Source organism: Leptonotus elevatus, chromosome 8, assembly GCF_054856555.1.
Source record: "Leptonotus elevatus isolate MCC_2025b chromosome 8, RoL_Lele_1.0, whole genome shotgun sequence".
Classification (NCBI taxonomy): domain Eukaryota; kingdom Metazoa; phylum Chordata; class Actinopteri; order Syngnathiformes; family Syngnathidae; genus Leptonotus; species Leptonotus elevatus.
Window position 1 is genome coordinate 14,907,811 of NC_141246.1, and position 24,096 is coordinate 14,931,906.

The 24,096-nt window shown below is 38.1% G+C and overlaps 1 protein-coding gene across 1 annotated transcript in view; it reads left to right on the forward strand.

Moving 5' to 3' along the window:
* LOC147169906 (cytoplasmic phosphatidylinositol transfer protein 1-like) overlaps nt 1-23,445 on the forward strand; it is a 47,492-nt gene extending 24,047 nt beyond the window's left edge. Inside the window, 7 exon segments of the mRNA XM_086083516.1 lie at nt 8,996-9,144; nt 11,324-11,420; nt 13,220-13,291; nt 15,970-16,065; nt 17,005-17,160; nt 17,492-17,555; nt 18,971-23,445. Coding sequence (XP_085939642.1) covers nt 8,996-9,144; nt 11,324-11,420; nt 13,220-13,291; nt 15,970-16,065; nt 17,005-17,160; nt 17,492-17,555; nt 18,971-19,326 — 990 coding nt within the window. The 3' untranslated portion in view covers nt 19,327-23,445.
* Nucleotides 23,446-24,096: the final 651 nt, after the last annotated feature.

A 24,096-nucleotide genomic window follows, 5' to 3' on the forward strand; every position in this document is an offset into this window, starting at 1 on the left:
CGTAGTGTATTTTTGCTTTAACGTTTCTGTGAACATGTTCATTTTGGGGCCATTGAAGGGGTTTGAATGCAGTTTTTTCATTTTCATTTGTCATTTTTGTTGAGGGTTGTCAGGTTTTCTCTTGTTAGACTACAAGGAGAAAACCTGGCTAAAAACTGTAAACAAGCCTTAATTTGGCTGACAACGATCAGGTATACTTCTATTCTACTCCTATAATAATATTCAATAATTTTATGAGCATGTCAGAGAAGATTCAGGAGGAAAAATATGACATTGTTGTGTAAGCTTTTCCTGCCCGGTTTCAAAAGCAAATTATATCACCAGCTAACCTGAAATGTCACATATATATAAAGTACACTGCTAGCCTTTCGAGGTATGTGCAGGTGATTAAAAAAAAAAAAAATCTAAAACTTTAATCCCAATGCAAATCACCACCGATTCGTGCATAGCCCTAGTTACAACACTATAGAATTAATTGCATTGCTCTTTAAAAGGCATTCAGTGATTACAAAATATGTATTTATTTTAAATATTTGGTCGATTCTAATTTAGTTTTAATTATGATGGAGACCGTTTACATGAATAACTTTTCTATAGCTGGTTTGGACATTAAAGGTAAACATGCACATTCAATAGTGTTGAACTATAAAAAGACCCAAAAGTGACTAAGGGGTGAAAGAGGAGGACACACACACACACACACACACTCTCCCAGTGGGCATTCCCATCAAAGCTGCATTCACTCACTCAACCTGACCTTTTCATTTGTTACGTTTACTCACCAAGTCCCTCCCTAGTCATTTAGCCACATGATTAGCCACAAATTAGGTCACTCATGAAAAAAACATGCGCGAGGGACCGTTTCCCAAATGGACAGTATACTACTTCACTGACGCATCATATTTAATAGTGAAATGGATTATGTCTCCAAAAACTGTTGAACACAATGTGCCAGATAGTATCATCAACAGTATCCAGACACAAAATGTGCAAGCACAAAATGAATCAGCGAAAATACATTCTGGAGTGCACCCATGTCTGAAGATGTTCTAACTTAATGGCACAAACTGCTGTGCTACGTTTTATGTACCAAGGTAGGGTGCCGTGTCCTAATTTTTATACAGTGCAAACCATGACGCATATACACATTTGTCTCCTCCCTTTTCATAGTCTGTGTAAAACTTGTTGAACAATTACATGTTTTACCTGTGAATTTCTTTTCATTCATATGTTTGCATTATTGAAGCAACAACCAAGTGGCCAGTTTTATTCCACTGACTATGGCATTTTACAGTCTTGTGGTCACAGTGACAGTGGCAAGGCAAAACTGTAAGAAAAGAGTTGAAAGTTGAAGAGCTGCCTGTCAGTATGACAAAATGAGAGAAAGTAAAAGGATACGTTTGAGGAGCTCTTGATGGGAAGCTCAAGACAGAAAAATGGGAGAAAAGATGTCTTTGAAACAAAACGACTTTTGGGTACAATTTTCCTTAATCCTCCTACAGTAGTGGGTTTCTCTAATGGTAGGGGGCAGTCACTGACTTTCCTGCAAATTACAGCTTTTGGAGGTCAATTTGTCTGTCTGCCTGGCAACATGAAATGGCCTCACAAGAATGTCCTTTTTTGTTTTGGTGATTAATGGGCTATCAAGAGAATCTTGTTGGATAATGAAGACCAAAACCTAGCTATCTATTTATCTAACTCACTTCACAAGCATAGTTGCATACATTGTTTTGGACCAATTGATTGTTTATTTTATCTTAATCTGAAAAGATGATTGAGTGGATATTTTGCAAAAACATAAGTCAAAAAGTTGTCAATAGATTTCCTTCACATTTGTTGTGTAACTTTGAATAGGCCCAATGCCAAATTGATTAGCTTTTAATTAAGATCATAATCTTGGATCTGGAATAATACGTTACAAAGAAAGAACTTAAATTGTTAAATTTTCCCATCTAAAAAATATTGCCCGCCTCAGTCCCTCTCATTTTTATTATTATTATGTTTTCCCTTTAAGAATGGTCTGTAGGGTACATAACCATTAAAAGAAAAATGAATAATTGACTTTTTATAATAATCAAAATATAGTACTACAGTAACAGTACATTGAAATTAATTATTTCTCAGAAAATGAGTAGCTACTTCCCTGCTGTTCCCATCTCTGTGAAGTCATATCAGAGTAGAAACGAACTAATGCTAGTTATCTGTCTTGTTAGTGAGACTATATTATACAGGTACCGTACATATTATTTTTTCATCAGTTGTGGTTACGCTAACTCTTGTAAATGGCCCGTATCAGTAACTGGCCCATGACTTGTATCAAGACACAAAGCAGGCATGTAAAATTATTGTATTTCTGTAATTTTTGCAATTTTGTGCAACTTTGGCGAGCTTGTTAGAACTCCAGCACCTCAATATAGAGTTTTTCCTCTTAATTATTGTCTCTCTCTCTCTCTCTTCTCTTCATGCTTTTCATTTTCTGCCCCATCACATCTGTCATTTATCCTGTGCTCTTTCATCCGGCCTCTCCCTGCATGCCATCTCTTTCTTCTGGCTAGGACATCAACCCCCCTCCTTCTATCGCTATACATTTTTTAGGTCTCTGTTCTTTCTCTGCCTTTTCATGATATAAAAAATGAAGCTCCTTTTATAAATTCATTTATAAAGTACAAAAGTTTTTCCCCCCTTAACTTTCACTTCAGCACTTATAATTGACGGCCAACTTCCTGCCACAACGTTGTCTTTGTTTGCCCCTTCCCTTACACCTCAATTAAAATGTAATCATGTCTATGGAGAGTTGGAGAGCTTTAAACATTTACTTAAAACACTTGACTGATTGATTCACATTTCTGAGCGATTCCGGCCTTCACAAATGTCTTTGAGCTGACGTTGTTGCGCTCATTTAATCTCGACAAGCCCTGTATATAAAACGTGTTTATTGATTAGGCCTGAGATCTCTTTCCTTAACTCAAAAGACAATTTCATTGTTATTTTTACTGGAACACTACATACTGATAGCTTGCGTTGCTGTGATTTATAACCCCAATTCACGTTTCTCCTGAATGAAAGTCTCATCCATCCATCTATTCCACTACACGTGGTCATGAATTAATTGTTCTGAATGCACACTGTGAATCCTTAATGCGTACAGTTAATGACGTAGCTGGAAGTGAAAATGACAAAGGAGATATTAAAGGGCAAGTGTGAAAACCCACAAACACCAATGTACACACAGCGACTTGCACACAGTCACACACAATGATGTCATGTTACAGCTCGTGTCACACTATTCTCTCGTCACGCACAGGCTGCAGCAGGTGTGTGCCGGTTCGGTATGTCATAACGCACCACTTCGACCTTCATGTCAAGATCAGTAGCTAACTGGTTTTAGCATGTTGTTCAATCTTAGTTTATCTACAGCAGGAGGTGGAGGAATTGCAAGTGCACACACAGCAGATGTCACAGATTGGTTGAGGTTATCGTGCTCAAATGGCTGGCGCCAGTAACTTTTTTTATTTGCATTTATCACTGCCACGTACTTATGCGCAGATTCTTTGCTGTTGTGTACGTTTTACCCTTTCTGCTCCATCCTCCTGTCATGCACGCTCCTACTAATTACACTTCTAGTCCCCCCTATTGACTCACAGGCTTACAGTTTAAGAATAATCTTATCTGGAGAGAGCAGCCCAATGCACGGTACACTTGCCCAGTTGATTAAATGTGCACAGAAAGTGTGCGTGTGCGCGTGCGTTTGCCGTTGCAGGTAATGAAAGTGCAAAGGGGCGGGGGGTCTATCACACTGCCAAAAGCCATATGGGATTATTTTAAGTGTGTGATTAATGATTGTGGGAACGACTGCAAAGCTGTGTTTCACAGGCCAACTCTTATAATTGAGTTGGAGTGAGAGCATTTATTTATTTATTTTATTCATTCATTTATCTATATTTAATTTTAAAAATGTATTTACTATACACCCAAAAATTAAGAGTTGGGAATCACTGCACAACTCCCAAAGGATGCTTTTGTGATATTATGCCAAAAATAACAATAATAGCACACAAGATGGTGATTTTGCAATAATTGCTATATCGAACGAAAACATCCACAAATATCTATGTAACTAAGAAGAACTTATAGATCCTTGCACTTTAAGCATACAAAAATGTAATTAACTACCACTAGTACTCACCATGTTTTTCGCTATGAACAAAAATAAAGAAGTGCAATGAATTAAAACTACTCTGACAAGTACAACTTGGCCAAAATGTTACTTGAGTAAATGTAGTAGTGTAACTGTCACTACTAACCACCTCTGAGCTGAGTACTGATATATATATATATATATATATATATATATATATATATATATATATATATATATATATATATATATATATATATATATATATATATATATATATATATATATATATATATATATATATATATATATATATATATATATATATATATATATATAACATATAGTTGATTTTGAAAACCAAATGAAAAAGATGATGAACTGAGAAATTATTATAATATTTCTTATAAATGTAGAATAGAGAACACTGAACTACGCCTTAAAATGTAAAATGGCTAATGCTTACTGCACATATGCAGGCTGTGCAAATTCTGCTAAAATGTTCATGCTTTTCACAGTTTTTTTTTTCTTTAAGCAAATTTTTTTGTATTATGTCTTTTTCAATGCCAATCTGCAGATTTTTTTTTACCCTTTTTTTTTTTTTTGAGTCTCACAGATTTTCAACTCTGGTTTTCAGTTTCAGTTTTTTTTCTGTTTCAAGTTATTGGCAGTGTTTTAACGTGGAGGGAAGGAGGCGGGGCTTTGAGCGCCTTATGCATGTACCAGACCGTGGATGGATTTTGTGTGGTGACCAATGCAGCTACTGGCAATTGTCTGCTATTGCCGTCTTAGAAGAAACACTCTAGTGTTTTGCAATGTTTTCCTAACTTTGTTTTGTCAGAAAGTAGCACTTTAAGTCTTTGAATAGTACCTTTAATCATACTATTAAATGGTATGAGTTAGTACTGCTTCTGACTGCATAATCATTATCATATTGAGTTTGTCACATTCATATTGTTTAGTCATTGTCCTTTATTCAAATAATGGCAAAATATTTATTGTATGAGCAGCCTAACCCACCGCTCACACTTGTGCAGGTTTTTATCATGCGACCATAACGGTGGGTTACAGGCCGCCCACACACTAAAAACAAAGGAAGAACTGAGTTCATTTATTCCAACAATGAACCCAGTATTAACTTTATGCTGTTACTGTCATCACTGTTGTAATTTTACATCTTACAACACGGAAATGGTGCAATTAAAATCACACAAGAAAGGTCTCCGCTCTCAAGTTACTATCTGAGAGTGAGTATTTAGTGACCATCGGCAAAATGGTCTCTTGGATAGACAGAAACTATGCTTCACGTCAGCAATGTGGCTTACTGCAAGTAAGTAAGTTAGTGTGCATTGCACTCTGGCTACTTTGCATGTATGATTTACGATATATTTTTTCTAAAGTGCATATTAGATTCGATACAACAATACATTGAAAACTGTAGGTGATGAGCAGATACAGAGAATCAGTTTAATATAGCATGTGCGAATACTATGGAGTATTAAATATTATTTAAACAGTTATAATACTATACACCATTATAATAATCAAGATGTGTACTGTACTTAATGCAGAATGCTTAGACAATTTAAGCTGTAACAATGAACAGCTTTGTTTAAAAAATCAAAAGTACAAAAGGATGAAACGGGAATAACCTTTTGGCTGACTCATTAACAGCACTACTGTAGATGTAAATACTACAAAAAATTAAGACGTAGATTAGACCAATGTAGAGACCAACAAAGTAATTTTTTTTTACATGCGATGCATAACAGTTGTGAGACCTTCATTTTGCCCAGCTACTGTATAGAAATATAATAAAACTGGTGATTTACTGATTAGCGTGCCATGTTGATTCACTTGCACAGAAGCGAGTTATCAACTTTGAAGGTACACTTTGCTAAATGACTAATGCAGTCCAACTGAAGATTCATTTCATTACATTTATCTACTTTGGTATGGTATTATTCTTTTTTATTATAGATCGTATTGTACAAAGCCAGAAGTGAGGTCATTGGATCACTGTCAAGGAGCCTCTATGGACATATTGGAGTTAAAACGGATTTAGCAGTTGTCTAGATGGCTTTCCATATAATGGAGGTGTACATCAGAGGGATAAATGCACCACATATTGATCGATGCAGCTTAACACATCAAATTATATTTATGTGTTTCTCTGCCAACACTATGAGCAACCTCTCAAGCCCATTGGCACTTTTAATTCCTCATAAGACGTGAAACAGCATTTCTGTTAATGTGTTCAAGGCTTTTGAGATTTCGGTGAATTCTCACAGGCTGGGCAAAGCTTAACGTTGTTAGACAGCAATAGAGCCAGACATGAAAGGAGCAGATTGAAAAATTTACTGAATCATGAACTATTTAGATTGATTTAAAGTGAACTGACTCCCCTAATGCTGAAGATTCTAATCAATTTTAGAATGGGGGGGGGGGGGGGGGGGTTGACTCCCTGAACAAGAAATTCATTTATTATGTCATGGACAGACAGACTGAGCGCAATGTATCTATTAATCATGAAAATTAATCAGTTGTTTTGATTACATTGTAGATATTTTTTTTCAAATAGCAACCTGGTTGCTAATTCTGTGCTTGTTCCTCACTTCACACTATACTTGGAGTAAATAACAGTTTCCCCTAGTGCTTTATTTGCCACGCTCACTTTCACCATTGGCGAGCAACAAATAGTCAACGCTGAAATTGTGGGATTGTTGGAAATGGCCTTCCGATAAGTACCTATATAATTTTCAAGAAGTAAGCCACGACGGGCTCCAGCTCACATGCGACCCGAATTGAATTGAACGACTGAAATGATGAAAGTTACAATATCAATTTATTCAGATGCACCTACAATCGCTGTCCATTGAAAACCGTAGCATATTATACATGCCAGTTGTTTGGCTAACTTCTACATCTCCTTCCACAAAATTCAAGTATGCTGGTTTACAGCGTAAAACATACCTATAGAGGACAAGTTGAATAGTCTTGTTACGGTTTTATGTTTACATGACTTTGCCATGAGCTCTGGCAACCCACTCTGTGCAACTGGTTATACTAAATTAGTTTGAAATCTCAATATTGTAAGGCAAAAATACAGAATTTGTGGCTAAGGCAATTTGACCTTGCCTTTTGGATCTTGTGTGTATTTTATCAATGTAATTGGTTCTGTGGTGTAACGATAACAACCCACTTCATTGATTTAAGGACAATAACAAATCAGAGTGGCTTGTCGAACAAATCAAATAAAGCCAAGGAAAGCAGTGGCCTCTTCGTTGTTTGACTGTGACATGATTATCCTGTGAAGATCCCAGATAAGAACAAGCCAGTAGTACTTCATTATTGCATTATTCTCGGGAGTGATTGCCTGTTTTACTTGAGTGGCTGTTAACAAAAGAACTGTTCAATCAGTTTATCCAAGCTTTCATTTGCTGTTGTGTAATCTTTCACTAATACGCGTTTATGGCAGCACGCTGTTCAAATAATCACATCGATGTACGCGCATCGCTGTAATTTTTAGGTGATGACGCCAGGGACTGCTGATGGTGATGATTAAATGGATATGAAATGAGGCTGATGTCATGCTATTTTTGTTTTACTAACTCTGCCCTCTATCCTCACCATGGGTTTGTCCTCTGCATCAGCGTCCTTCAATCCCTCATTTCTTATGTGGCATGAAGAAGAGACAGTAGAGATCAACTACATTATTCACAGTTGCTCTGAGGTTGGTTGGGTCACTCTTGCCACAGCTGCTTTTAGAAACGCCTTCAATGCGTTTGGGGCTTTGTGAAAGTGATGACGCCTTATTAATAGAGCCAATGTGACATATTGCCTTCAGGATAAGTAGGGGGGGGGGAGAAAAAAAGAGCATGTTATTTAAATGTCTTTGTCATTGCAGAATCGTTTCAGGGTTGGCACTGGGTCATGAAACCGCTTAGCCATTGTGGCTAAACAGTATAAATATCTCGTAGCCACACTTGTGTTGTGTTAAGCCGCAACATCATGTGTATGTCACACCATAGAGACTCGTAATGTTCATTAGTCCCAAAAGGGGAGTCAGTGTCAATTCTCGAGTCTTTAGTGACCGAGTAGTCGAGTTGCAAGTTTAAAAAAATAGCGACTTAAGTTTCTCACGAGCCCGAGTTTTGAGTCACCGTCTCTGGTTATTGTATATTGTATACTTGGGTAATGCTTATGCATATGCTTAAGTAAACTGTAATTTTTGCTTGCTTCTGCAATCTTTCTCATCATCATCTGATGACCTGCTGGACCAGGAGGCTTTTGTTGTATTGATCTCTGCCTGAACCTGGCAGAGATCTGCAAAAGAGGACGGATGCTGAGTTGGCGCATATTTAAATCTATTTCAGACGATTGCGTGGTCTTTCCCTTCTGACAGCATTTCACAGCACAGCGCCATACCAGGTAAAGGTCAGAGAGAAAGAGAGCAGCAATGCGAGTGTGGTGTGTTTAAATTTCCATCTGCTGCTTTAAAGCTTGTGAAAGAAAACAAATCAATCCTTCCATCCATGTTCTATACTGCTTATCCCCATTTGGTCCGTGGGTAACTGGAGCCAATCCCAGTCGACAGGGAGAACATTTACTGTAGCAGCTCCAGACACGAAGCAAGTGTCCCATCTGGTCTATCAGATGCTGCTGTGCTTATTGCTTTTCCTCAGCGTCTCTGCAGGCCCTTGGCCTGCCCATGACTTATAAAACCAGCAACTTGTTTTGCTCGACAGCAGCCTTCCAGCCAGTAACTAGCCATCAAACATGGACCTGCTATTCCATCTGTTTGAGATCAAACATACTCATGTATGTTAAAGTGTTATTTCTTTCTCTATCTTCCAGTACCGCATTGGGCAGCTTTACATGATCAGCAAACACAGCCATGAACAGAGCGACCGAGGGGAAGGCGTGGAAGTTGTCCAGAACGAACCTTTTGAGGACCCCATGCACGGGCAGGGACAGTTCACAGAAAAACGGGTCTACCTCAACAGGTCAGTTGCTTAACATCTCTTATAACTGACTAAATAATTGTTGCATTACAATTGTGTAGAAGACAATGACGTATTAGTGTCATCGGTGGTTGTCACTTTAGTATTTGCTTTTCAGAAGCCATTGGTCCTCAATCTGTTTTCCCTATTGCATACATTTTTCTTGACTAGTGTTACCCACTTTAATATACACTTTTAATTAGCCGCCTTTGTCACACCGCTATCTCACTTTAGGCAATGGTGTTCACACATAATGGCATTAACTATTAGTAGCCTGACAGGTGGGAACTCTGCAATGTTGTGTGCGTCCATGGCCGTGTTCCAGGGAGCTGTGCTCATTAAGATTTGCGCAGTACAGTCCGCCTAGGTTCCACTTAGTAATAATTCTATTTAGTTATTTACTATTTTAAATTCCATGTTCACTTTGATTATATGTGTAAATGTATTTCGTCATTATCTGTTTAAAAAAAATCGCTAAAAAAGATTAGCCTTAAACTGTGAAACAAGTACAATCTATGTGGCCCTACTTGTCTAAACACGACATTTTGATTACTATTGTGTTTCTGGAATATGAATTAAGCAGCTAAAATCCACCTATTTTCATCCAAGGCAGGGGGCGGTCATTTTGCCACTTGCTGTTGACTGGAAAAAAAGCTGAGCTGTGATTGGTCGTTACCCTGAGCAACTATGATGTCATTTTCAGTTGACAACAAGTGGTAAAATGGCCGCCTCCTCAGATTGATAAAAATATGGGTGGCTTTTGCTGCCTAATTCATATTCCACAAATTCAATATTAATCAGAATACTGTGTTTAGACTTAGTTTTGGGCTGTTTTCCCCTTTAAATGGGAAATTCCTCTAAAAAGTGTAACAGTGGCTAAATTCGTTTTTGCATAATCCTGCAAAAAGACCAATAATTAAGAAGATGGCTATACACACACACATTATTGTGAACCACTTTGTGATACGGTTGAATCCCTGAAGTCTAAACCATTAAAGATGGAAAATGAGAGAACAATGGCAGGAGGAGAGAAGAGAGGTGGACAAAGATGTTGCAGGCGACTCGTTGGAGCCCAATCACCTGTGTCAGCATCCACCATGCAGGGGTAGCATTAATGCTGACTCGGCAGAGTGGTGCCCTGCAGCAAAGTAAAAGCTCAAGAAGTTGTTTCAATTCATGTACTGACATTCAATATAATCTTGAGTGGAAATTGCTTCCAGTAGCACATTATGTAATAGTAAAATTAAATAAATAAATAAAATAGTTAATTATGCCATTTAACATAATAAAAGGTTTCCAAACCTTTTTGAAAAGAAGTAGCCCTTGTGTGTTATTTTTTCTGTCCTACGAAAACCACTTCTATAGCACTCAATTCAACAGTTGCTAGTAATCTTCTCTAAGAACAGAGCAAATAATTGAGTTTATGATGTGATTGCACTGAATGATGCTTTTTGTTGTTTTTGGAACACTGGTTTCGTTCATGTTTTTAAATGTTGTTTTTTACCAGCCATGTTTTAAGAAATTGGCCAGCCGCTCACTCAGCTTGAAGGCTTGGCCACACAGTTGCTGGCAGACGTATTTAACAGTGTAAAGTAAGGAATGGGAGAAATCAACAGATGAAGGTGTAGGCGGCGTGTCTGCCACTAGCACAGAGATGAAGAGAGAAATACTCAATGCATACACTACATTTTATGCAACCATTTCATTTTACCCTTACTTTTAATTCACAGTCGGTGTCTTTGTCAAGTCAAAGGAAGTGCAGATGGAACTATGCTACATTTGATACATTTTCCAATGTCCATTATGTGTTCATGTACAATCTAATGGGATCCAATACAAGAGATGTACAGCATAAAAGATGATGGCCACTTGGCTGTGGGATTAATTGTATTAATGATTTATGTAACCATTTCAAAATATATATTATTTTACACAAACATGCTTGTATTAGAATTTCAAGTGTGTTTTAAATCCGATGTTGAATTATTTAAGTGTTGTTTTGCATGATGTTTGTGTGAATATTTCTGTGTATGTCTCCCAGCACTTTTGGAAGTCAAACTTCTTTTTGGTTCCACTAATCTGTGCTGTGAGCAAGTAGAACAAGATGACTGCTTACATTACTGAAGCCATTTGAGCCTTAAAGCCTGCTTCGGCAGCTCCTCATCGCTTTCTGTTTCTGCAGTAAACTTCCCAGCTGGGCTCGAGCAGTGGTTCCTAAAATCTTCTACGTGACTGAGAAGGCGTGGAACTATTACCCTTACACCGTCACAGGTTAGCATGTTGCACAAATAAGCATCTGTTTTGTTTGTTACTGTCTTGAAGGTGACTTCCACGTGCACACTTAACATTTACACAACATTAGGTTTCGTTTTACAGGAAGGGACATTAATCAGCCAAAAGTACTGCAAGTGGTGCTGACAAGTGGTACACTAGTGACTGGTTGCCAGTCAACTGCTGGGCAGCTATTCTTACTCGCATTCACACATTATCAAGAGTCATTCATTTATTGAGACACTCGGCTTATACGGCACATCCCCATGCTACTATGAAGCTACATGTCGCCAAGTATTGCACACAAGGATATTTGATGCCCCTTAATGGGAAAGGCTGTAGAACATGCTGACATTTAACGACTAGATTGATAACGACTCAGTGATCGCACCGTAAGTCACACTTTGCCGCCTGTGTTCCTCACTTGGCCTCAGAGTGAAACATGACATTGTTAATGTTAGTAACGTGAACATTTATTCCGCAGACTGTTTATTATTCATGTTAATAAATAAATGTGTTAATATTTGAAGGTGTTTGGGAAGCTGTGCATCTTTAATGTTCTTTTTTTGTTGTTGTGCTTTGCTGGACATGACCTGAACTTCCACCTTGTAGAATATAAGTATATTTCCTACCATTTTGTATGAATCAAATTGCAGAGAGGGGGGAGGAGAGTGAGAGGAGGGAGAGAGTGAGAGAGTTGGAAGGAGAGTGAGTGAGAGTGGAGAGGAGAGTGAGAGAGAGAGAGTGAAGGGAGGTGAGAGAGTGAGAGTGAGAGAGAGAGGTGAGGAGTGAGAGAGTGAGAGAGTGAGAGAGTGAGAGAGAGTGAGAGAGAGAGAGAGAGGAGAGAGAGAGATGAGAGAGAGAGAGAGAGAGAGAGAGAGAAGGAGAGAGAGAGAGAGAGAGGGAGAGAGAGAGGAGAGAGAGAGGAGAGAGAGAGAGAGAGAGAGAGAGAGAGAGAGAGAGAGAGAGGAGAGAGAGGAGAGAGAGAGAGAGAGAGAGAGAGTGAGAGAGAGAGGAAGAGAGAGAGAGAGAGAGAGAGAGAGAGAGAGAGGAGGAGAGAGAGAGAGAGAGAGGAGAGAGAGGAGAGAGGAGAGAGAGAGAGAGAGAGAGAGAGAGAGAGAGAGAGTGAAGAGAGAGATTGTTAGTTTGAGAGGATGTGAGTGTTGAGAGAGTGAGAGATTTGTTGGTGATGTTATTCTTTGTAGTTCTGTTATTTTGTCAGGTTGTCCTTAGAAACATTAGAAACTAAACACATCATTCAATTCAAATGCCTGACTCACCATTTTCTAGCATTTACTGTAACATTATTTTGGAGATTCCATGCCGGGGAAAAAATTGTAATTTCGCCCTCAAAAATATCGTGATTCATGATTGCAATAATGCCACTGTTAACAAAGGGGGCATTGTCGCCTGTGATTAATTTATAGAAGTATTGGAAGATTCACGGTATAATAATGGCCTTCGCTTTGCTTCTGGATGTCTATTATGTAGATGACAAATGTCAACAGCATGAGTCACACACGTTTATGGGATGGAAAAGAAAATGATGACAAGTTTAGTGCCAGAATGCTGATATTTGTTTCAGTGTGGAAGAATTTGCCATGCATGTGTCGGTGTTGACACATTAAAGCTGAATTTACTTTGTCAAGTGACTCCGTGTCTAAATGCGTTCAAGCTGAAGTGCAATAAAGTTTTAAAGCAGCATTTGGCTTACGAGACACTTTTGAGTTGCAGTTCATAAACTAGAGTTCAACTGTAAAACATGTTTAAATAATGTATGCGTTGCTCTTTTTTTTTTTTATTACAGTGCTCATTCCTTCCCAAGTTCTCCATTCACATAGAGACGAAATACGAGGACAACAAAGGCAGCAATGATAACGTAAGTGCACTCTGAATTGAAAGTAGATAACAAGATTGTAGAAGACTGGCCACGGCATGAAGCCATTTGTATTATTGAACATTACTTTGTATGAGGTTTGAGTCTGCCAAAGAAATTGCTCAACTTGTTGGCCTGCTCGCCATATTTTCTTTATAACTCATACACATTTAATTTCATTAAGGTTCATCTGCAATCATGCAAATGTTAGATTGGCAACCAATTCAGTGTGTAGTCTGCCTTTCTCTCAAAGTTGCTGGGATAGGCTCAGGTTCCCCGCGACCCTGAACATGATGAGCGGTCTAGAAAATTGATGGAGAGATTGGATGTAGTTTGCAGTGATGGAGAAGAAGGGATGGTGACGTATAAAGGAATGGAATGAATGGTGCAAGGGAAGGGCACTAAAAGTATTTGTGGTCACTGGTCAGGAAGTGAGTGGCTGTTAGTGAACTGGGTTCATTTGGAAAGGGTGCAGCACATCAAGAATTCCACATGCTCTGGCCAGATGCAAGTACACAAACAAACTAGTGCTGTCAAAGCGCTAACTGATTAATTCATTACAAAAAACATTGAAACATGTATTAGTGCAGATTAATTTTGAACGCAGATAATCCATTAGCTTGATAGCGGATGGTTAAAGGTAGCACAGGTTGTTTGAGCAATAAACAGAACTATATGCATTAAAGTAAAGCATTTAATAAATGTTTGCATATGACATTCAAAATATTTGTTCATGACAAACTATTGGGGTCATTTTTCCCCCATTTTAAATTATGCAAGTAATTAACTGATTAGAAAAAGAGGAGTATGAGCGTGTGCAGTGGATCAAAAAATGTCGAAGACATCCTCATAACATTAATTGTCGAAATAATTAACACATAACAGGTGCTCTTTAAATTTAAAATAAGCCTTTTTAATTAAGCAAGTAATCGTGATTAATCAAAATTCTCAGATGTGATTAATCTGATTAAAAAATGTAATCGTTTGTCAGCTCAAACACAAACTTAACTTGTCCAACTGTTGTGTAAAATAGAAAAATAGGCGCCTTTAAGCATTTATTATTCCTGAAATCAGTACATTTCTGTTTTATAGCAGCAAAGTGGACAGTAGCAGCACCCACGGATAAGAATATGAAAAAAGTTTCTCAACCATTTTCAATAACATTTTTTTTCATTCATTCAGTTCATTTCCTTCAATTCATCACATAGCACGGAGCAGAGAAGCAGCCACGTTTGGACTTATTGCTTGATAGATTTGACGGATGCTTTTATTTACAGATTGAGTTTTGTGTTTGCTGCCATAACTCAACAATGTTATCTATAAAGCATTTTAAAACACCATTCAGTCTCTCATCCTTCCTCTACACGCCCTCATGTGTCTTTGCCTTTACACTTCTTTACACTTCTTTGCCCTCTCTTCATCCCTGCGAGCGCAAGCATGCAACATATCACCCCTCTTATGCCACCAGTGCTCAACCACACTGTCAATCACACCCTTGAAGGCTACGATAAAAAGACTCTGGAGAGAACATTTTCACATTCAACATGGTGACAATGTGCTGACATAACAGGAAGCCATGGAGCTGCTCTTAATGATATCAACAGTACAAACAGAAGCGCTCTTCAACTTGGGCTACTGGACTGAATGTTTTAAAACAGTGGTGTCAAATGTTTTGCGTACCAGGACTCCTTACAGGGGAGTTATTTTTCCAAGGACCCCTTACAATGCTAACGGCAATTAAACAAACCACTGCACCCCGGATGCCCCGCCCCAAAAAAGTTGGCTAAAGATGAATTTTCCACCATACTTTTAATATAGGATCAAAGCAAAGTACAACTGCAATAATTTCAAAAAATAAATAAACAAATAAATAAAAAAGTGATTATTTATTGTGGTTTATTTTCTGCACCACAATCTCCAGTTCATGGACCCTCGGTGTCTTGTGTGTTTGTGTATAAAAATGTGACCTTCAACTGTAATCTTCCCCTGGAGGGATACCGAAGGATTAATGCTGTTCCTCGAAAGATTAAGATGATGAACAGCATAACGCTGACACAATTCTTAAGCTGTAGTGCTGACACAAATATCCTGTTTTTCATATAGTGGAACCTTAAAGGTTGTCTTTTTTTTCCTCTAGGTTTTATTCTGGGGTCATTTTTCGGGGTGCACAAGAAGACCTTTCTGTGGATGTTAGACTTTTGATGTGTTTTGAGATGTTTGGCCCCATGACCGACAGGGGGCCTAGAAAATTGCATTATCAATTTGCAACATTGATTCAGAAGTGAGAGATGTTGCACACACACAAGCAGTCTTCCCACTTCTACACACCACCCAGCCACTACATTATACTCTTAGCAAGCTGTGTGATTTATTTGGAGGCAAATAACACATACAATTGGTGAAGAGCAGGGCTCATAAATGAATAATTTATTGCAGGGCTCATGTATTTCTTTACACTGAATCTTTGACTGGTTTTATTGTTGCGGCCCATCAGTGTACAACACACTCATTGAAGCTGCAAGGCATTGTGAAGAAATAAAGACATGGATATGGTGCCCCCTATTGGTTTTGTCAGGTGTTACAAAATAATCACAGTCCAGCCATAATCCTTTCTCTACACAATTTTGAGTTGTTTTGTTATCATATTTCCTAATCTCAAACTGAAGTATTTGTTTGAACAGATCTTTGACTCCGAGTTGAAGGACCAAGAGAGGGAGGTGTGTTTTGTCGACATCGCTTACGACGACATCCCTGACCGCTACTATAAGGAGTCAGAGGTGAGGTGGGCGTCTGTTGAGTCTCGTTTCTGTTGGGTGTTATCAGCATCTTCTGGCTGGGATTCACACAAGAAAGTGATTTAATTCATGTTTGAGTGTTGCAAAAACACTAAATGTTACATATGTCTAGCTTTGTTTTGTTTTGATAGCTGTCAAATTAAAATACAATTAGTCATAAGATGGGGTCAAAGAGGGATCATTTTCCAAAAGATCATTTAATAATACTCTATTCTACTGTCATGTTATACAGTTTTCACAGGGGATGGGTGAGTACCAGTACAAGGTATTGGTGTCGATACCAGCCTTATTTTAAGCTATCAATACTCACGACAATGGCCGTTTAACAATGAGGAACTAGAAAATTGCCATTAATTTCATAAGTTTTTTTAAGGAAAAAATGCTATACTGTTTTGGGATATATATGTCTTTCTTAAAAATGATATGCAATAGTTTTTTTTGGAGGGGGGGATTTTATGTACTAGTGGTATCGGTATTTGGTATCCATATTGTTGAAAAGTGGTATTGAACATCCCTAATTTCAACATATTAATTATCACATAATATATGACAGTGTTTGTTTTGAAAACTGGCAACTTTCCCTTAAAGTCCACGTCTTAAAATGATTTACCATTGTTATTTCTAGCTGTAAGATACACATAAATGTACTTTAAGTACAAAGTTGGCCTAATTCTGGGCTTAACTCTCCATACATAAACCTCCACATATAATAAACAGTTTTATGCAAATGTGTTCTCAGTCTAATATTATATTAAAAATATATATATATCCTCTTTTTTCATAGAGATAACAATGTAGTGAAAATAATAGTAGTTGATAATTTAAATAACAATACACATTAAAGTCTCTTTTCATTACAGTGAATCACAATTAAAAAAACAATTTTAAATAAGTGTGTGTGTTCATCATGCACCAATGCAGGACTTGCGATACTTCAAGTCGGAGAAGACGTCGCGGGGCATCCTTCAGGAGGGATGGAGGGACACGCAGAATCCCATCATGTGCTCGTACAAACTGGTCACAGTCAAGTTCGAGGTGTGGGGCCTGCAGACGCGTGTGGAGCAGTTTGTGCATAAGGTCAGAAACTAATATTTTGTCAAATTTGGTTTTGCAATAATTGTGCTAACATGGATGTAGGTATTAAAACACGGCTTCTTTGGTTGCCGTAATTAATCATACAAATCTGCTATTCTCATCATATAACAATCAAATCCGCTTACCATCCAAAGTGGCAAACAATACCACATACATGCACTGTAGCTGTTTGATTCAAGTTCATTATGCATATACTTTACATATGTTGCAAATGCTGCAAGCTTTTCAACACTGAAATATGTCAACCTTAAAAAATAACGAGTGACTTTTGCACAATATTACTCAACCAAAATGGACGGTTTGTGTGTTGCAGGTGATTCGGGATGTGTTGCTGCTCGGACACAGGCAGGCCTTTGCTTGGGTGGATGAATGGATTGGTGGGTCCATCAGGCTACACAATGTAGTCTTTTCTATGATTATGATTATAGATTACACAATACGGTATTGGCAGAAGTCTTGGGAAAGAGAATGAATCCTGGTATAATATTGAGGCCATGTTGTCATCACTTAAAATGACTGAGCGGTCTGAAGTCTGCACATACGCTGATTATGAGTTGCTCCCTGAACCAGCTAACGTCTCCCATTGGACATTTTCTGGATTTTCTCATGCGTTCCAGTACCCAAGTGAATGAATTCACAATTAGAGTGCACATGCTCATTCTCGTGGGAGAAACGGACTGAATTGACATGGGATTTAATTAGTAATTAGTGATCAAACAGGGGCTTGAGTATGACCCTTTTTTTCCCCTCATGAATTCTTCCTCTTCTTTAAACATTTAGGACGTCTTCTGTGGGAATAGTAAAATCATGTTGGAATAATTCAGCCAGAAGCTATTATGGACATATAGGGACAATAATTGTAGTTGTTGTGGGTGTAATAGCTTTATGTCCCAATACTTGTTTATTTCCCATATAATGTTGGATAATAGGCATCTACAGATATTTAAATCTGTACTGTGAACATTGAAGAACTGTGACTGTTGTTGTGCATGTACATTCACCTTACCTGCACCCCTACATGTTAACCATACAACTACCAGCCCTGCAACTCCCTGACTGCATTGATCCTTTTGGAATGACTTTTAACACTTAAGACTGCAGTGCTTGTCCATTCTCTACTCACCTAAAATCGTATTCCCCCCCTCTGTTAATCCCAATTTATGGATTTATTTTGCCTGGAGAATCTTCAAACCCATCCCATCTTTCATCCTGGACTTGAATTCTCCTGTCTGGCACGTCTACTTGGGATGCTTGCCCTTTTACACACAAGCTTTCTGAGCATCCTAAACTGCATTTTTGCCACTTTCATCTCCCCCCCTACCCGAACCCGAGTGCCTTTTGAGAGGAGTTACCAGTTTTGCTCCCTCCCTCCTTCTTCCAGATATGACTTGGGATGATGTGCGGAATTACGAGAGAAAAATGCATGAGAAAACCAACATTAAGGTTTGCCATGAACAGGCAGAACATTCCACAACAAATCCATCTTCACTGGATGCCATAGAGATCCATGACAAAGCAAGTGTATGTGACATTTTCATTCTTTTTTTTTTGTACTCCATCTCTCCTGTTTTTCCTCATTTTTTTTAACCTTTGATATGTGATGACCTATACGGGCACCCCAATTTTTTTTATTCCTACAAAGAACATCTAACTCGAAGTAGGTTACACAAAATCCAATTACAAAAAGAAACAAAATATTACTGTTTGTTCTGTGTCACTTTTCACTCAGCTTCCTATCATGTACTTTTCACTCACCACCTTATTGTTGTCACTTAATCTCTCCTCAACCCAGACATGACAATGGATGAGGTGAGAGAATTTGAGCGGACAATCCAGGAGGCCACCAACCAGAAGATCGGGATGTTCCCCCCGTCCATCTCCATCAGTGAGACCCCCCTGGCCTCCTGTTCCCTCACCGGCCCCGCCAGCGCCCCCTCCACTCCCCTGTGCACCGATGCGCCCGATGCCCTCTCAGTCTCCAAGGACCGGCCCCGCAAAAAGTCAGCTCCAGAAACCCTGACCCTTCCTGAGCCGTCCTCAAGCGGTGTGCAGCAGGGATCCGCTACCGACCCACTTCCTTCTTTGACTCACCTTCAGTCTTCAACGTCGCCTTCCCCCAGCTCCGATCTTGCTGAGATGGGAGAATAGTAAATGGACCTCTCTGAATGTCTTCCCCGCACTTTTGGTCTGTTGTTTTCCCAGAATCCCATTGAGTTTATTAGTCTAACCTCCAAAGATCGGTGGCCAAATATTCACACTCTTTCGGCATTCCTAATGAGAGTTCGTCAGGCTCCGAGTATAGATAACTAAACCCTTTTCACTTTAAGGTACATTTGCACGACAATGATCTGTTATATTATATTATTGGCATGCCAGGCCAGTTTTATGCACTGCTTCTCATCTTGACTGGAGCAGTGTTATCAAGCTCATTATCTTGAGCCATACATGTACACGCACATGCATTCCTGGGATCTGCTATTGTTTTTCAGAATGTAACATATTATTAGATGAGCGTTCTTCAGCGTTGATAATGTGATGTGAACAATGCTGCGACAGCTTGAGACACAATTTTGCATTTTTACTCGTGAAAATGCTGTTGTCATGGAAACGAATGGGCAACACGATAGATTTTTTTTCCTTCCAGCTATTAGTTGAAAATGGCTCTGTGTACTGATTTTTTTTTTTTTTTTTTTTTTAAAGAACGTTCATGATTTTGTTGAGCTGAAGTTCTTCACATTTGACATTCCCTTTATTTTCCCTAGTTGTTATTATTAGAATAAATACATGCCTTATACTAGCGCCACATTGACACTTGTTTCCTTTTGTATTTAGTCACAACACAAAGTGCAGTAGCACAGAAGTTCACGTTCGAGTTCACATCACATTAATTTCATTTAATTCAATACATAAAGGATTACAAGATGAGTGTTCATTCCTCAGGTCTCCCCTCCTCTACTTACAGATGTCACTGTTAACCTAACTCTCCTTGCTTGTTGCCAAACAGCCACGTTTTATATTACAACACAGCCTATATCTTCTAGTACTGAACCCTCGGAATGTTTACAATCATAAAATGTTTGCCTATGCGTAGTATAGCCATTAAGTACACTGGCAATCTTGGCATGACAGTGTAACCATAACCGAACTTGTTGTCAGTATGTTTGCTTGGATGGCAGTGCTGTACAAAACTATTGCTTTAGCATACATTACTGTTGTGTCACGCAATAGACCTCTATAGCAGCTGTTAACAAAAGTAAAAAAACAACGCATCACCATGTGTCATGTTTGTTTTGATCCATCTGTTAGACACCAGGCTACTTCCTGGTTGCTAGGCGACAGTTCCATTCACGCCACATTGGTGACAGTAATCTTTTTGCATCTTTTAGAGCTCACCAACATTTAATGGCTTCCATGGTCCATGCAGCGTTGTGCCATAATATCTTTTGGAATCATTTTTCAGTTTTTTTTTTTTTATCCTGCTAACCGTTTTTCTTAAGTCAAAATGACTGTTGAGAAAGAGGTCGTTAAAACAACAATTAAGTGGTGGCTTTTGTACAGTACTGTAAATGTGATCTGACTTCATCAAATCACTTTGACGTATTGCGAAGGGGGGCAAAGGGCCTTTCCGGAGGAGCTTTTACACCATAATATATCCAAGTGCACAGTGGAGGGGAGCTCCCCTCGAACCTATATGGGTGGGGCATGTGCATCAAGCTTACTTGAGTAAGTGCTTTGTTACCAGAGCGGACACTTTTGCCTAATAACTGCATTGGTGTTGTCCGACGAGTGATTGAGCGTGGAATCATTCTCTATTACCATTTGCCGCAAGTGGTCGATGTATTGTCTCTACCCGATGAAAAATATGTACAGTATCCATTTGTAGAAAAAAAACACACTTGGAAAAAATGTAGAGATACCTACTTTTCAATGAATAGAGACAATATGAAAATCAAACAGTATTATTTAACGGGAATTATTCAATAGTTCAGACAAAGTGCTTCTATATGCTGCATGGAACGTTCCTAACTTCTGTATGTTACAAGAAGGATGTTTGTATATGCAGTTATGTGACTGATTGCTTCACTGCATTTGATGATGCAATTCTATGAAAAGTGAATGCCTCAATGCTATCATTTTATATTAAAGACTTTTTGAGTGATATGTAAGCATGCCAGAGAATCTCCAGACCTACAAACTACTTCAGCTCAGTGCCTCTGCATGCCACAATTGCATTGTCACTAGCACATGCAATCCAATTGATCTAGTATATCACCAGTTCAACTTGACCACATTTCCACGGCTTTTATTGACTTGTTTTCTACCACAGTTTTTGAGAATGGAGATGAGAATTTAGTAGGAAATCATACTAAAAAAATAAGCACAATACCGTGAACTGGACCACTTTGTGTGAATGCATCTGCCTCACCCAAAACGGTGAACATGCCAGGACACAAAAGTCTGTTTTACTGTTTTGTGCTCTACTTTGAATATGAAATCCTACTATATTCCTGTGATATCATCAGCATCACATGATGTTGTAGCTGAGCTTAGACATGCAGTTATGCCCAAAATGATTCTAACCCTAGTAACATTGAAAGTGAATTTGCGGGGCTGGAAATGACACAAGAAAGTAGCACATGATGAAGTGTTGTTTTGTTTTTGAAAAATAATTTATCTCACAATTTTAAAGACATTTTGGAGCATTCCTAAGGAGCCAGCTATCTGTCAGCATAATACAGAGCATTCTAATTATACATTTTGAACATTCCATATGCCTGTCAAGTAATAAAGGATTATGAGTACTTTTCATAATGCAATGTCCTACATTGTTTTTCCACTTTCTTGTGTTCACTAAAATAAATCACAATATAAATCAGTTTGAGCTCAATTTGTCCAAGGTATAAATCATTTTGGGTTTAACTTAGTGATGGGAAAATGAAGCTTCATGAAGCGTTTGCCACACATATATATATATATATATATTAAAATATATATATATTTTTATTATATATATATATATATATATATATTTATTATTATTATTTTACTCCTCAAGATGGTGCTCTGGGTTTACATATAAAGGCAAGTCCAAGAGGGTGCTATCTAGAGGAGTAAAAAACAAACAAAAAAAAGATCAAGTGCTTCATGAAGCTTCATTTGTCCATCACTAGAACTGCAAGTGTCAAGGCTAACTTGTTAGTCGATATCTGGAACTGTATTGTTTTTGATTGCCTGTCCATTTAATTAAGTATTGCTTTTGAAATTGACATCCCACGTGCACATTTCAGTTTTGTTTGAGAATGGAGCAATTTGTTCTATTGCAGTTTCGTTAGTGACATGAGAGCCTTCTTTGTGGTCTTACTTGGCATAAAATCTCTTTAATATTCTGTACAGTTTCTGACTTGCTTTTGTTTAAAAAAGGAATTTGTTGATCATTAACTGTAGCTTTTGTCTTCTAGTCATGTTATATACCTTTTGTATAGAATACACAGACAACTCTGGTATTTACCATCTCTCTTGTCAGGTATCTATTTAATCTATCATGGGCTGTTACAATAAAATAAAAAGTAAATTCCCAACTATGTAACATGGTCTGCTCTGTTTAAAAGAGTACTAATGTAAATACTGTTAATCATTGGTTAGCATAGGACGTTTCATTGAATCTGTTCAGAGATGCTTCATTGATGTTAACTAAAAGTCTTTAAATAGACAGAAGGGTCTTCTTGTCATGTGACATGGTTGGCAGCTTCATGAGCGTGTCTGTATCGAAGAAGGAATCAATGTTTTAAGATAAATGGTGTTTTATTTTGTTTCAATTGAGTAATGGTAGTGGTGCACATCATACAATAGTAGCTGCTTTCTTTTTTTTGGTATAGTTTGTAAACTTTCTATTTAGTGAAGTGTTTGACTTCTCGGTTGTGTTTTATAGTGAACCTGCTTAATGATTTTGTTCTCCCCCTTTTTTCGTGTGCACTTGAAGGATACAGTCATTTTGAAGGACCAAGCTTTTTCTCTTATTTTTTTTCTGCTGCAATTTGCATTTGTGCTTACCCTGACTATTGGGGCCTGTCCCACTCTAAAAACTGTAAATGAATCAGCTACTTTGTATATTCTTGTTCTGCTGTGTGCAGTATGCCCAAAAAGTGTTGATCTGATAGTTGCTGAGTTCTTCCACTTTGACAATTGTGTCTCTCTGGGTTCATTATTGTAATGATTGTTTTCCTATTCAGAGCAAGACAAATAAAACAAAAAAGTAACTATTTCATGCACCATTGTTCTGTCTTATATTTACATTTTGCTTCTTCAATTAAAGTCAGTATGGCATTTGCAGCTGTAGCCCAATATTTATTTAAAATAGACATTGTGTATGACATAATCAAAAGAGTTTCATTTTTAATTTTCATCATATTCCATGGCTCCCATGTTAGTTGTGTGGGCTAGAGCAATGGTTCTCAACCCCGGTCCTCAAGTACCCCTATCCAGCCTGTTTTCCATGTCTCCCTCAGCCAACACAGGTGTTTCAAACGATCAGCAAGCTCTGCATACATCCTGATCGTGATAACCATCCTTACTTGTCATGAACCTCACCACCCGTCACAGTCACTGAAGTGGAATTAATTATTTGAGTATGCCTGAATTGCTCATACTTTTTTAATGCAACAGTCATCATTTATTGGATCTTTACTTTTTATTTTGTATATCAATTATTTGGTTACCACTTCATTGGCGGATGTTTTATTTGCTGACGACCAGTGGTTTAGTCCAGGGTAGATATTTAGGGTATACCCACTTCACCACTGCTGATGACACGTTTTTTTTTTTTGTAGTGGGGATCACCTAAAAAAACAACTCCTGGATACAGTGGAGAATTAATTAATCAAATCAAATCAGTTAAAACATTTTTACAAATCAATCAAT